The 16,301-nt window shown below is 37.7% G+C and overlaps 1 protein-coding gene across 3 annotated transcripts in view; it reads right to left on the bottom strand.

Moving 5' to 3' along the window:
• Positions 1-309: 309 nt before the first annotated feature.
• The window catches only part of LUZP4 (leucine zipper protein 4), a 96,654-nt gene continuing 80,662 nt past the window's right edge, over positions 310-16,301 (bottom strand). For 2 of the 3 annotated variants that reach the window (XM_079909658.1, XM_079909659.1), the window contains 2 exons: positions 13,860-14,734; positions 11,423-11,645 (listed from right to left, as the gene is read on the bottom strand). In XM_079909658.1, the coding sequence (XP_079765784.1) occupies positions 11,456-11,645; positions 13,860-14,734 (1,065 nt within the window). In that variant the 3' untranslated portion in view covers positions 11,423-11,455. Of the gene's footprint in view, positions 747-11,422; positions 11,646-13,859; positions 14,735-16,301 lie in introns of those variants that run through there. The other variant, XM_079909660.1, reaches the window with a different exon arrangement.

Below are 16,301 nucleotides of genomic sequence, written 5' to 3'. Positions count from 1 at the left end.
TGAGCTTATTTTATTCATCTGTAATATGGAAATGTTCATACCTGCTTCACAGGATTGTTGGGGATTAAATTAAATCACAAATGTAAAAGTGCTTAGCACAGTGCCTAGCACATAACAGGCACTCAGTAAATGCTAGCTATTATTATTAATCTGCTTCTATGTCCACAGCTCTTTCAACCCTTCCACAGATGCCTTTGGTTGGACCCATTTTAAAAGGAGTGTAATAGCATTCTTCCCTTCCCTGTTGTAGTTCTGAAAGGATACAGAAATGCTCCTAATAATCAATCACTGGCCAAAGTTCTCCATGATTAAAGGTAAGATCATTTGGAATATTGAAATTTACTTAATATATATTATTATTAAAGAGCAGAAGGATTTTAATCTTAAGATTGAAAATGAGGAATGGCACCAAATTCTTCCAGGTGACAATTCTTGCATGCCTTAAGTAGAAAGGGCACAACATCAAGACATTTATACTCACCATAGGAAAATGATGCAGGGGAATCTCAAACGTAAAGGCAAAATCGAGCCAGAATTTTCTGGTTCTACATTAGGATTGTTTACAGAAATGTTATGGATTGTTCAGAATCAGATTCTAGAGGCCCCTACTAGAAGTTATATTTATTCATTTTTGTTTCATTTTTCTCCTAAAACGAATTAAAGTTAGTAGTACAGATGTCTGTCTGCAATTACCTTTCAAGTCTTCGAAAACTTTCAAAGGTGATGTACTCATTTTCCAGTGATATCTAAATGGGAAAGGTTGAAACCGATCATGCCAAAGCTTTCTTTACTCAGCATAGGTGCTTATTTTCTATACTTTAAATTGACTAACATTTCAGTGACAGTAGTCTTTTTGCTTGATCCTCAATCTAACATTCAATTTCAGATTTTTCTCCCCTATTCACAGATGCAAGAATGTCAAAGACAGTGGACCCTTAGAGATCAAGCAGTCCAACCCCCTTACATAATAAATAAGGAAACAGAGATTCAGAAAGATCAAATGACATCTAGTAGTGACCCAGAAGAAAACTCTCAAGATCTAGATATAGCCTGGATACACACACTACTTGTCTGCATCAAGGAGAAACATAATGACTGTAGATAAAATCCACAAGGTGTCCTTATAATCTTTACATAATAGACTTGTGACCTTGAGTGTACTCAAGATAGCTAAGTGAGATGGAGAACTGTATTATCCTAACAACTTAATTTTAGAAAGTCTCACTTCTACCCCAACAGACTTCTCAAGTGAAAGTTAGGATTTTTTTTTCAATAATTAACTTAAATCCCTCATTCCTGTAATTACTTTGTGACAACATAGTTTACACCTACGTGTGGTCAATGAGAAAAACCAAAGCATAATCAAAACATTCCATTCAAATGTTAATTGGCCCAGTTCACTCCATAACTAAACTGGTTTCAGTGCATCCAGTTATATATATCTGGTATTTGGTGGTCCAGCTGTTTTTATATGAAGTCCTAACCACAGTTACAGTTTGGACGTGGATTTGGTATTAAGAGCCTTACAAATAATACAGCAGCCAAGAAATCTGTAGAGCCAGTAGATTATAAAAGCAGAATAACACATGGAGGTATTCTTAAAAGTTAATGTTTACAGAGCAAATATTTTCTTGTTATTTTCTTGTTAGAAAGTTCATGTTTATGTTGGAAGCAGATATGTTTACTTGTAAACATGCTACTGAAGGCAGCCTTGAATTCAAGACGCATGTGTGTCTAATGACAATGACTCCATGAGTTAAACAGAGCCTCACATACCCTTACCCCATACTCTACTGGCAACACTAGTTAACAGGGTCCTTGCCAAGAACTTAAGAAAGATAAGAATGCCACTAGAATGGATGTATAATGTATATGGAAACCAGTAGTAATCATGGCAGATTATCCAAGAGCTTAAACTAGGTGGTAGAGAGGCCAAAGTTGGAGAAGTGAGAATAGGAGCCATGGAAATACAGAAAAAAAGGGTAGGAATTAGAATTGGAAACTACTGGGAGAGATATTAGCTAATGTGATTATTTCTAAAATAAGTTGGTCAATGCCATTTCCTTCCTTAAAGTCCCCCAGTAGTTCTGCATTGCGCTCTGTATAGAATCCCTACTCTAGCATGGCCCATGCTCCATGATCTGGCTCCTGACTCTACCTCTCCACTCTCACCCCTCAACAGTTCTGCCCACACACTCTACACTTGAGCTCAATGAGTTTCAAACTAATTTTTAAAGTGAAAGAATCCCTAGTTCCAACAAAATCTTACTTGGTATCCCAATATGTAAAATACTGAAAAGCAAAACTGCCTTCTTTGGCTCCTGAGGCACCTCTTCACAACCTCTAGAACCCTGAAGTACAAAGTTTAAAAACCACTGCAGTCTGGCCAAACTAAACTAATTGCAGTTTACAAAATATGCCATGCTTTCTTTCACTCCTATACCTTTACATATGATGTTTCCTCTGACTGGAATGCCTTTTCCACCTTTGCTGCTTTGCTTACTCCTACTCAGCCTCTAGGACTCAACTCAAACACTATCTCCTCTACGATGTTCCTTGACTTCCCTAGCTGGTTTGGGATTCTCTCCCCCATGCTGCCATAGTACCTTGGGCATACCTCTAAGTATTTATACTATGCTGCTCTCTCTCTCTCGCTCTCTCTCTCTCTCTCCCCCTTCCTTCCTTTCTTTCTTACTTTCTTATAAAGATTCTTTCTCAAGTATATAGCATATATCTGGCAAATAATAAGAGCTCAATAAATGCTGAATGAAGAAATGAAATACTACAAAGAACTAGAGGAAGAAGGGGACTGAGAAAAGGCCATTGAATTTGACAAGAAAGTAATAAATTTTTTTTAACATCTTTATTGGGGTATAATTGCTTTACAATGGTGTGTTAGTTTCTGCTTTATAACAAAGTGAATCAGTTATACATATACATATGTTCCCATATCTCTTCCCTCTTGCGTCTCCCTCCCTCCCACCCTCCTTATCCCACCCCTCCAGGCGGTCACAAAGCACCGAGCTGATCTCCCTGTGCTATGTGGCTGCTTCCCACTAGCTATCTACCTTACGTTTGGTAGTGTATATATGTCCATGCCGCTCTCTCGCTTTGTCACAGCTCACCATTCCCCCTCTCCATATCCTCAAGTCCATTCTCTAGTAGGTCTGTGTCTTTATTCCTGTCTTACCCCTAGGTTCTTCATGACATTATTTTTTCTTAAATTCCATATATATGTGTTAGCATACAGTATTTGCCTTTCTCATTCTGACTTACTTCACTCTGTATGACAGACTCTAGGTCTATCCACCTCATTAGATATAGCTCAATTTCGTTTCTTTTTATGGCTGAGTAATATTCCATTGTATATATGTGCCACATCTTCTTTAGACATTCATCCGAAGATGGGCACTTAGGTTGTTTCCATCTCCGGGCTATTGTAAATAGAGCTGCAATGAACGTTTTGGTACATGACTCTTTTTGAATTATGGTTTTCACAGGGTATATGCCCAGTAGTGGGATTGCTGGGTCATATGGTAGTTCTATTTGTAGTTTTTTGAGGAACCTCCATACAGTTCTCCATAGTGGCTGTACCAATTCACATTCCCACCAGCAGTGCAAGAGTGTTCCTTTTTCTCTACACCCTCTCCAGCATTTATTGTTTGTAGATTTTTTGATGATGGCCATTCTGACTGGTGTGAGATGATATCTCATTGTAGTTTTGATTTGCATTTCTCTAATGATTAATGATGTTGAGCATTCTTTCATGTGTTTGTTGGTAGTCTATATATCTTCTTTCAAGAAATGTCTATTTAGGTCTTCTGCCCATTTTTGGATTGGGTTGTTTGTTTTTTTGTTATTGAGCTGCATGAGCTGCTTGTAAATTTTGGAGATTAATCCTTTGTCAGTTGATTCATTTGCAAATATTTTCTCCCATTCTGAGGGTTGTCTTTTGGTTTTGTGTATGGTTTCCTTTGCTGTGCAAAAGCTTTGAAGTTTCATTAGGTCCCATTTGTTTATTTTTATTTCCATTTCTCTAGGAGGTGGGTCAGAAAGGATCTTGCTGTGATTTATGACATAGAGTGTTCTGCCTACGTTTTCCTCTAAGAGTTTGATAGTTTCTGGCCTTACATTTAGGTCTTTAATCCATTTTGAGTTTATTTTTGTGTATGGTGTTAGGGAGTGATCTAATCTCATACTTTTACATGTACCTGTCCAGTTTTCCCAGCACCACTTATTGAAGAGGCTGTCCTTTCTCCACTGTACATTCCTGCCACCTTTATCAAAGATAAGGTGACCATATGTGCGTGGGTTTATCTCTGGGCTTTCTATCCTGTTCCATTGATCTATATTTCTGTTTTTGTGCCAGTACCATACTGTCTTGATTACTGTAGCTTTGTAGTATAGTCTGAAGTCAGGGAGCCTGATTCCTCCAGCTCCGTTTTTCATTCTCAAGATTTCTTCGGCTATTAGGGGTCTTTTGTGTTTCCATACAAATTGTGAAAGTTTTTGTTTTAGTTCTGTGAAAAATGCCATTGGTAGTTTGATAGGGATTGCATTGAATCTGTAGATTGCTTTGGGTAGTAGAGTCATTTTCACAATGTTGATTCTTCCAATCCAAGAACATGGTATATCTCTCCATCTATTTGTATCATCTTTAATTTCTTTCATCAGTGTCTTATAATTTTCTGCATACACATCTTTTGTCTCCTTAGGTAGGTTTATTCCTAGATATTTTATTCTTTTTGTTGCAATTGTAAATGGGAGTGTTTTCTTGATTTCACTTTCAGATTTTTCATCATTAGTGTATAGGAATGCAAGAGATTTCTGTGCATTAATTTTGTATCCTGCTACTTTACCAAATTCATTAATTAGCTCTAGGAGTTTTCTGGTAGCACCTTTAGGATTCTCTATGTATAGTATCGTGTCATCTGCAAACAGTGACAGCTTTACTTCTTCTTTTCTGATTTGGATTCCTTTTATTTCCTTTTCTTCTCTGATTGCTGTGGCTAAAACTCCCAAAACTATGTTGAATAAGAGCGGTGAGAGTGGGCAACCTTGTCTTGTTCCTGATCTTAGTGGAAATGCTTTCAGTTTTTCACCATTGAGGATGATGTTGACTGTGGCTTTGTCATATATGGCCTTTATTATGTTGAGGAAAATTCCCTCTATGCCTACTTTCTGCAGGGTTTTTATCATAAATGGGTGTTGAATTTTGTCAAAAGCTTTCTCTTCATCTATTGAGATGCTCATATGTTTTTTCTTCTTCAGTTTGTTAATATGGTGTATCACGTTGACTGATTTGCGTATACTGAAGAATCCTCGCATTCCTGGAATAAACCCCACTTGATCATGGTGTATGATCTGTTTAATGTGCTGTTGGATTCTGTTTGCTAGTATTTTGTTGAGGATTTTTGCATCTATGTTCATCAGTGATATTGGCCTGTAGTTTTCTTTCTTTGTGACATCCTTGCCTGGTTTTGATCTCAGGGTGATGGTGGCCTAGTAGAATGAGTTTGGGAGTGTTCCTCCCTCTGCTCTATTTTGGAAGAGTTTGAGAAGGATAGGTGTTAGCTCTTCTCTAAATGTTTGATAGAATTCGCCTGTGAAGCCATCTGGTCCTGGGCTTTTGTTTGTTGGAAGATTTTTAATCACAGTTTCAATTTCAGTGCTTGTGATTGGTCTGTTCATATTTTCTATTTCTTCCTGATTCAGTATTAGCAGGTTGTGCATTTCTAAGCATTTGTCCATTTCTTCCAGGTTGTCCATTTTATTGGCATAGAGTTGCTTGTAGTAATCTCTCATGATCTTTTGTATTTCTGCAGTGTCAGTTGTTACTTCTCCTTTTTCATTTCTAATTCTATTGAGTTGAGTCTTCTCCCTTTTTTTCTTGATGAGTCTGGCTAATGGTTTATCAATTTTGTTTATCTTCTCAAAGAACCAGCTTTTAGTTTTATTGATCTTTGTTATCATTTCCTTCATTTCTTTTTAATTTATTTCTGATCTGATTTTTATGATTTCTTTCCTTCTGCTAACTTTGGGGGTTTTTTGTTCTTCTTTCTCTAATTGCTTTAGGTGCAAGGTTAGGTTGTTTATTCGAGATGTTTCCTGTTTCTTAAGGTGGGCTTGTATTGCTATAAACATCCCTCTTAGAACTGCTTTTGTTGCATCCCATTGATTTTGGGTCGTTGTGTCTCCATTGTCATTTGTCTCTAGGTATTTTTTTATTTCCTCTTTGATTTCTTCAGCGATCACTTCGTTATTAAGTAGTGCATTGTTTAGCCTCCATGTGTTTGTATTTTTTACAGATCTTTTCCTGTAATTGATATGTAGTGTCATAGCATTGTGCTCAGAAAAGATACTTGACACATTTTCAATTTTCCTAAATTTACCAAGACTTGATTTGTGACCCAGGATATTATCTATCCTGGAGAATGTTCCATGAGCACTTGAGAAAAATGTGTATTCTGTTGTTTTTGGATGGAGTGTCCTATAAAATCAATTAAGTCCATCTTGTTTAATGTATCATTTAAAGCTTGTGTTTCCTTATTTATTTTCATTTTGGATGATCTGTCCATTGGTGAAAGTGGGGTGTTAAAGTCCCCTACTATGAATGTGTTACTGTCGATTTCCCCTTTTATGGCTGTTAGTATTTGCCTTATGTGTTGAGGTGCTCCTATGTTGGGTGCATAAATATTTACAATTGTTATATCTTCTTCTTGGATCGGTCCCTTGATCATTATGTAGTGTTCTTCTTTGTCTCTTCTAATAGTCTTTATTTTAAAGTCTATTTTGTCTGATATGAGAATTGCTACTCCAGCTTTCTTTTGGTTTCCATTTGCATGGAATATCTTTTTCCACCCCCTTACTTTCAGTCTGTATGTGTCTCTAGGTCTGATGTTGGTCTCTTGTAGACAGCATATATATGGGTCTTGTTTTTGTATCCATTCAGCCAATCTGTGTCTTTTGGTGGGAGCATTTAGTCCATTTACATTGAAGGTAATTATTGATATGTATGTTCCTATTCCCATTTTCTAAATTGTTTTGGGTTCATTATTGTAGGTGTTTTCCTTCTCTTGTGTTTCTTGCCTAGAGAAGTTCCTTTAGCATTTGTTGTAAAGCTGGTTTGGTCGTGCTGAACTCTCTCAACTTTTGCTTGTCTGCAAAGTTTTTAATTTCTCCATCAAATCTGAATGAGATCCTTGCTGGGTAGAGTAATCTTGGTTGCAGGTTTTTCTCCTTCATCACTTTAAATATGTCCTGTCACTCCCTTCTGGCTTGCAGAGTTTCTGCTGAAAGATCAGCTGTTAACCTTATGGGGATTCCCTTGTGTGTTATTTGTTGTTTTTCCCTTGCTGCTTTTAATATGCTTTCTCTGTATTTCATTTTTGACAGTTTGATTAATATGTGTCTTGGTGTATTTCTCCTTGGATTTATCCTGTATGGGACTCTCTGTGCTTCCTGGACTTGATTAACTATTTCCTTTCCCATATTAGGGATGTTTTCAACTATAATCTCTTCAAATATTTTCTCAGTCCCTTTCTTTTTCTCTTCTTCTTCTGGGACCCCTATAATTCGAATGTTGGTGCATTTAATGTTGTCCCAGAGGTCTCTGAGGCTGTCCTCAGTTCTTTTCTTTTTTTTTTTTTTTTTTTTTTTTTTTTGCTTTATTCTGCTCTGCAGTAGTTATTTCCACTATTTTATCTTCCAGGTCACTTATCCATTCTTCTGCCTCAGTTATTCTGCTATTGATCCCTTCTAGAGTATTTTTAATTTCATTTATTGTGTTGTTCATCATTGCTTGTTTCCTCTTTAGTTCTTCTAGGTCCCTGTTAAATGTTTCTTGCATTTGGTCTATTCTATTTCCAAGATTTTGGATCATCTTTACTATCATTATTCTGACTTCTTTTTCAGGTAGACTGCCTATTTCCTCTTCATTTGTTTGGTCTGGTGGGTTTTTATCTTGCTCCTTCATCTGCGGTGTGTTTTTCTGTCTTCTCATTTTGCTTATCTTACTGTGTTTGGGGTCTCCTTTTTGCAGGCTGCAGGTTCGTAGTTCCCGTTGTTTTTGGTGTCTGTCCCCAGTGGCTAAGGTTGGTTCAGTGGGTTGTGTAGGCTTCCTGGTAGAGGGGACTAGTGCCTGTGTTCTGGTGGATGAGGCTGGATCTTGTCTCTCTGGTGGGTAGGTCCACGTCTGGTGGTGTGTTTTGGGGTGTCTGTGGACTTATTATGATTTTAGACAGCCTCTCTGCTAATGGGTGGGGTTGTGTTCCTGTTTTGCTAGTTGTTTGGCATAGGGTGTCCAGCACTGTAGCTTGATGGTCATTGAGTGAAGCTGGGTGCTGGTGTTGAGATGGAGATCTCTGGGAGATTTTCGCCGTTTGATATTATGTGGAGCTGGGAGGTCTCCTGTGGACCAGTGTCCTGAAGTTGGCTCTCCCACTTCAGAGGCAGAGCCCTGACTCCTGGCTGGAGCACCAAGAGCCTTTCTTCCACAGCTCAGAATAAAAGGGAGAAAAAGTAGAGAGAAAGAATTAGTAGAAGTAGGAAGAAGGAAAGAAAGAAGGAAAGAAAGGAAGGAAGGAAGGAAGAAAGAAAGAAGAAAAGAAGGAAAGAAGGAAAGAAAGAAAGAAAGGAAGGAGGGAGGGAGGGAGGGAGGGATGGTGGGAGGAAGGAAGGAAGGAAGGAGGGAAGGAAGGAAAAAAGAAAGAAAGAAGGAAGATAAAGTAAAATGAAATAGAGTAAAATATAATAAAGTTATTAAATTAAAAAATAATTAGTAAGAAAACAAAAATATCAAAAAAAAAAGAAAAAAAACACAAAAAACGGACGGATAGAACCTTAGGACAAATGGTGGAAGCAAAGCTATACAGACAAAATCTCACACAGAAGCATACACATACACACTCACAAAAAGAGGAAAAGGGGAAAAAATCATAAATCTTCCTCTCAAAGTCCAGCACCTTAATTTGGGATGGTTCGTTGTCTATTCATGTACTCCACAGATGCAGGGTACATCAAGTTAATTGTGGAGCTTTAATCTGCATTTCCCTTTCTCTTCTTTGTTCTCACAGCTCCCAGGGGCTCAGCTTTGGATTTGGCCCTGCCTCTGCGTGTAGGTCGCCAGAGGGCGTCTGTTTTTCGCTCAGACAGGACGGGGTTAAACGAGCCGCTGATTCGGAGGCTCTGGCTCACTCAGGCCGTGGGGGAGGGAGGAGCACAGAGTGCGGGTCGAGTCTGCGGAGGCAGAGGCCGGCGTGACGTTGCACCAGCCTGAGGCGCGCCGTTGCACCAGCCTGAGGCGCGCCGTGCGTTCTCCCGGGGAAGTTGTCCCTGGATCCCGGGAACCCGGCAGTGGCGGGCTCCCCGGAAGGGAGGTGTGGATAGTGACCTGTGCTCGCCCACAGGCTTCTTGGCAGTGGCGGCAGCAGCCTTAGCGTCTCCTGCCTGTCTCTGGGGTCCGCGCTTTTAGCCGCGACTCGCGCCCGTCTCTGGAGCTCCTTTAAGCAGCGCGCTTAATCCCCTCTCCTCGCGCCCCAGGAATCAAAGAGGGAAGAAAAAGTCTCTTGCCTCTTCGGCAGCTCCAGACCTTTTCCCGGACTCCCTCCCGGCTAGCCGTGGTGCACTAACCCCTTCAGGCTGTGTTCACGACGCCAACCCCAGTCCTCTCCCTGCGCTCCGACCAAAGCCCGAGCCTCAGCTCGCAGCCCCGCCCGCCCCGGCGGGTGAGCAGACACGCCTCTTGGGCTGCTGAGTGCCAGTCGGCACCGATCCTCTGTGCGGGAATCTCCCCGCTTTGCCCTCTGCACCCCTGTTGCTGCGCTCTCCTCCGCAGCTCCGAAGATGCCCCGAAAGTAATAAATTTTTGATAGTAAAATTTAATAGAAAGGTAGGAACTGAAGTCAGATTCAAGAAATGAATGGACAAATAGAAACACCTGTGAGGTTTTAACTGTATCTGGAAGCCTGTTAGAGGTTTTGTTCCTATTTAAAGAATATTCGTATTTGCCCCTATATTCCAGTGGGGATTTCTCACTTCACATTGAAAATCCCTTCAATAATGAATGAGTGTGTATACATACATATATATGTATGTGTGTATATATACATGTGTGTATATATATATTTATATATATATTGAATCACATAAAATTAATTAGAATGTAAGAACTTTTATGGTTATCATGTTAATATTGCCACAATGAACACTGAAGGAATGATTATAATAAGTTTATATAATCATCATCATAGTAATGATAAAATAATAGGAATTCCAATGTATAGAATACTTACCACAATCCTGTTTCTAGCCTAAAATGTTTACATATATTTCAATTAATCATCACAACAACCTAAGAGGCCAATATTGTTCCCATTTTGTAGCTGAGAAAATAGGCTCAAAGGAACTTGACCAAGGTTCCTCAGCCACCATGTTTCATCAAATCTAAGATACCATGATTGTAACATGTACTGTTATTTTATGTACCACTAAAAAGATTTTAAGTTTTCAATTTAACTATACCATTAAATGCAAGACATTTCCTGATTTCAGAGATATTGAAAATTGAAAAAAAAGCATGTCTTAGAATTGATTAAATATGAAATTAAGTGGTAGAAACATGATTCTATCCAAGTGTGAATCGGAAGCCCCTGTCATTAGCTACTAGACCATAATACTTAGATTTCTTTAACCATCTCATAGATATCTTTCATTCTAATCTCATTCACAGGGGAACAAAACTAAGATTTACAAAAGGGGAGGTGACTTGCTCATGGTCATCCACACAGCTACTAAGGGGATTAGCCAGGCAGGGAAGCCAACTCTCTGAGACCCAGACTAGACCGCTTTACAGTATATCACATTACTATTTAAGCTAGCCTGTCTTTTCCTGCAGGTAGAAGTACTGGAAGAAATACCAGAGTGTCATGTGTAGGGATAAATATTAGGTGTTTCAGGTAGGAGCTACATCTACTCAATTTCATCTAAACACTTATGTCAAACACACATGTTCTGTATTAAAGATGAAAGTTGCCAGCAAAATGGACTTAATTGGCTTGCTCAATATACTATTTACTTCATTTCTTGTAATTGCTGTTCATAGATCTTCAGTAAAATAAAGACAATATCCTGAGGATTCAACGGTTGTAAAAGATTGTTTAAAATATTAAGTACGTGCTACAGGTAAGTTTTATTTGTATCATTCTTTCTCACTTTTATCTAGTGAGAAAGAATGATACAAATAAAACTTTTGTATCATCTCACTTTTGTCTAGTGCCCACTTAGAAGCTAAATAATGTAAGGTAGGATGGGGGGTAATGGAAGAGGAGCAGGAAACTTTTTTGTGCAAGCAATTATCCAAAAGGCTGGAAACACTTGACTCATGAAGACATGTATGACATATGTGGCTTCTTCCTACATTTGATGTTGGTAAACAGGTTTTAAAATATATTAATCATCAATGTAAGTAGATGCCAACAAAGACACAGGAAGAAAGCCTATTCAAATGAAAATCTGTAAAATCACACAGTTTCTCTGCTATATATTTGAAAGTGCTGATACTTACACTTGGACTCATGTTCATTGTATCATTTCTTTGCTGCATCTGTTTCTGTAAGTATTCACTCCAATTTTTCTTTGCAAAAGTCCTGATATGAATCATAAATGGTGATATTTTAAAAAGCAATCATTTATTTTGAAAGATCCAAAGATCTGATTTGTTGATTATAATCAGATTTGAATTTACTTCAAGAATTACTTTGAATGATGTAGTGGTAATGAGATATATCAGTTATCACTCTATAATTGGAGTTTAAACGGCAAGCACTCCAAAACTAAGCACCTCATTTTCTCTGAAGCTATTTTCTGTGTTTAGAAAAGCTTTCATCAGGTAGACAGCCCAGCTAATGCAAAGATATACAGATTTTGCCACTCATTTCTTGTAAGCTACTTAGCTGAGGTTACGAAGAAGTTTTTCTTTTGTTAAGCTTTACTATTTACATATTACTCTAGCCAAGGAAAACATCTGACTGTGGATATAATTACCAAATCAGGAAAAAGGAGCAAAAGCTGAAATTGTTATCAGGTATCTTGGGGGCGTTAAAAATACAAATTCACACCTTGTTTACAATAATAAATCCTCTTTAGAATTTTAAAGAATCATACTGGTTTTTCAAAATTGAAAAAAGTCATTGTAAGTCCCCATAAATAAATAATATTCCGAATATGCTACCATATTTTATTCCAGATGCTTGCCTAGTTACCTGTCTTTTGTTCAGACCACATTGGGCTTCTACATTGGTGACTTATTTTTTTTTTTAAGGTAGAAATGCCTTAAAAATTAAGGCAGAAGTTTAGCATTTCTGGTTTGTCTTTTGGTGAAGCTAGCCTGAGTGGTGCATAAGCCAACTCCAGGTCTTAAGGATATTATTAAACCTAACTGGTCAACATATATATATATATATATATATATATATATATATATATTAGAATGGAAAGTTATGGAGTAGAAGAATTAATCTCCAAGGGATCAATTATCAAAGTATATTAATTTTCTGTACTTTATGTGTTCTTTAGTAAGAGTTCTACATTTGATAACTTTAACCAAGCAAGAATTACTTACTTGTGCTAAGGATACAAAAAAAATTATAATAATAGAAGATAAAGGAGAAAAAACTGAGCAGAATTGTTCATTATATTTTAAAATGCACTTGTAAAATGACAGAATATGTCATTGGAAAACAGTAAGTGGAATTTCAGTGCCTTAGTGGAAGTGTTATACCACTTGACAAACAAAAATGGATGTGTAAAATGAAGCAAAACATGAAAATCCCTGATAAATGTAGAAATAATTGCTTACCATCAGTGTTAAACATATGTTAATTTTTTTATAGGAAACTGTTTGTATACTGCTAATATAAGTAGGGTGGGGCCTTTAGCATTAAAACGGTGCCTACATCAGACATTGTCTATATACACAATAACCCACATATACATTGTGGAAATAATTTTTTTAGCTGAAAACTGCAACTCTATGCAGTTAATATGACCTAAAGTATTTGACTAGACATTTATAGGCAATGCAAAATGAAGGCAATCACTGAGAAATTTAAATTAAAAATAATGTTTTTACTCAATTACCTAGCCAATTACAATAAAAATGTCTTGAGGTTTTTAAAACTCAAACAATCTGCAATACTATTAAATTTCTCTGGTCCTTTTGTTAGGGCGGACAGACCTAGCCTAACAGTTTTATAAGGCAATAGTGAATATACACAATATTCAAAATATATTTAGGTTAGGGTTGCAACTATGCATAAGCTAGACCTCTCCTATGTTCTGATTTGTGGAAAGCAGAAAAGTTCAGCTGCCCGAAGATACACCTATTATTTGTCTGCTGAGGGCTCCCTGAAGACTCTTTAGAAAGGAGGTAGAGGAGGGAAACAGAGGAATTCATTATCAGAGATTATATATTATCAATCTAGCATAGTTCATTGTTAGATTAGCTAGCCTAGCAGGTTGGAAGGTTCAAAGAGAATGGGACACTGAGTCAATATACTTTGATTGTGGGAAAGGCTCAGTAGGAAAGATTGAGTACATTGGAGCTCTTCCAGGGAAGCTGACCTAGATGGAACAACTTAATTAGGGTAATTAGGAAACTGGATGATAGCTAGAGGGCATCAGTAAGTTGAAAGAATATTGATGCCATGAATACATCACCTCTATTCTATTAATATCTTTGTCCCAGTTCAATTCTGTTTCAACAAATACATATTTAGCCATTAAAATATAGATATATAAAGCATGCCTTTACATTTCCATATCACTCAACACATTAATAGTTAAGTACTCATTGTTTTTACCTGTTAAATTCAATTTCTACTGATGAGTATCTTTTATATCTCCGTGATTGGTCATGAGATCTCTCTGATTGACCATGAAATCTCCCTGTTTGGCCATAAGATCTCCCTGATAGGACATTAGATATCTTTGAATCGTCATGAGATCTCTCTGAGTGACTGTGGAATCTCTCAGAGCAGTCAGGCGATCTCTCCGACTGGTCATGAGATCTTTCTGTATAGCTACGAGATCTCTTTAATTGGCCATGAGATCTCTTTGATTGACCATGAAATCTCTCTGATCGGCCATGAGATCTTGCTGATCGACCACGAGATCTTTCTGATCGACCACGAGATCTCTCTGATTGGCCACGAGCTCTTTCTGATTGACCACGAGATCTTTCTGATTGACCACGAGATCTTTCTGATTGACCATGAGATCTCTCTGATTGGCTACAAGATCTTTCTGATTGACAATGAGATCTCTCTGCTTGGCCATGAGATCTTTCTGATTGACGATGAGATCTCTCTAATTGGCCATGAGATCTTTCTGATTGACGATGAGATCTCTCTTTTTGACCACGAGATCTTTCTGATTGACGATGAGATCTGTCTGATTGGCTACGAGATCTTTCTGATTGACGATGAGAACTCTCTGCTTGGCCATGAGATCTTTCTGATTGATGATGAGATCTCTCTTTTCGGCCATGAGATCTTTCTGATTGACGATGAGATCTCTCTGCTTGGCCATGAGATCTCTTTGAGTGGCCTCGAGATCTCTCTGAATAGTGTTGATTTTCTTCTGATTGGCCTTGAGATCCTTCTGATTGATGTTGGTTCCTCTCTGATTGGCCTTGATTCATCACTGCTTGGGCTTTAGAATTTTCATTGCACTTCTCCTGCAAAGAACCGCAATTTTGAAAAACAAATGAAACATATACCCTATTGATTTCATTAACTCATAATGATATTTTATTAAGCCCATTTCTATGGGAAACTCTTTTTTTAGAATTCCACTGCCTCTACTTTTTTTTTTCTTTTTTGCGGTATGCGGGCCTCTCACTGTGGTGGCCTCTCCCGTTGCAGAGCACAGGCTCCGGACACGCAGGCTCAGCAGCCATGGCTCATGGGCCCAGCTGCTCCGTGGCATGTGGGATCTTCCCGGACTGGGGCACGAACCCGTGTCCCCTGCATCGGCAGGCAGACTCTTAACCACTGCACCACCAGGGAAGCCCCACTGCCCCTACTTTTAAAGACTAAACAGTTTTCAGGACTAATATGTAGAAAGCTCTGATCTCTCATGGCATTGGCACAAAGAATATTATGCATATAAAACTTTAATAAAATGTTTTAAATATGGAAAATTAACTGCTTTGTGAATTTGAATATATTCCAAGGTCATACTCTACCTACCATTTTCTGGATCTGTGTTTTACCTAAAGAAACAACCAATTCTTTGACTTTATAGTTGAGAGACAGAATATTTAATATTTTGTAGCACAAATCCTTAGAACCACAAGAAAGTGTTCAAAATCATACTATTTATTCTTCACCTGTTCAGAATCAGGTGAAAAAGAAACTATCAACTAACACAATATTGTAAATCAACTATACTTCAATTTTAAAAAACTTACAATAAATTATCTATCTCTTCTATATAAATTAATACTTAATTCTAGAGGGAAAGACAAATAAGTGAGGGGATAGGTAGCTATAAAGAAAGCAGAAGGTAGGCTTAATACTGTTAAAGTAAACTGGCCTGACAACAACTCAGTCTTTCTACCTTTTCACTTTTTAAATCAAAAGGGCAGTGGAGTGAATCAGTCAAATGGAAGTAATGAAACCCTTGACAAATCTCTATGATGCTACATAAATGTAAGTGGACAAAGTCATATGGACCATGCTAAGAAATCAAGCTTTCCACTAGCAAATAGTGCCTGGCAAACAAAATATGCCCTAGCTCTGACATTGTGACTTTGTAGTATAACACTACCAGAAGCTGAATGCAACTATTAAAAGGAAGGGGAGGTATTGGTATAAAGAATATTATTCACATAAAACTTTAGTAAAATAAAAAATATGACAAATCTGCTGCTTTGCTAAAGCATAAAGCCATAGTCACACTCCAGATTTTCTACTGTAAAACATAAATAAGGAGATTGGGTGGAATGCACATGTACATTTTCTTTTCTAAGTGACTAGTGTTGGGAACACAGTGGGTCAGCAGGAAGGATTGAGACCTATCTCTTAAAGACCCATATGCATCCAAGTACCTTTCCAAAGGAACTTGTGGTCTTTTTGCAAATGTTTATATAAAAACTAATTTCGTCAAATTGGATACCACAGATTTCTACCTTTAGAAAACAACAGAAATTATCAAAAACAGAAACTTTCCTTATAAACAACAGAAACTATCAAAAAGAGTTGTGTTGAATAAATACAATCGTGTTTTACTGATATTAGGAT

Source organism: Stenella coeruleoalba (genome assembly GCF_951394435.1).
Source record: "Stenella coeruleoalba genome assembly, chromosome: X".
Classification (NCBI taxonomy): domain Eukaryota; kingdom Metazoa; phylum Chordata; class Mammalia; order Artiodactyla; family Delphinidae; genus Stenella; species Stenella coeruleoalba.
The sequence above is the reverse complement of the archived record's forward strand: the minus strand, read 5'-3'. Positions and strand labels throughout refer to the sequence as shown.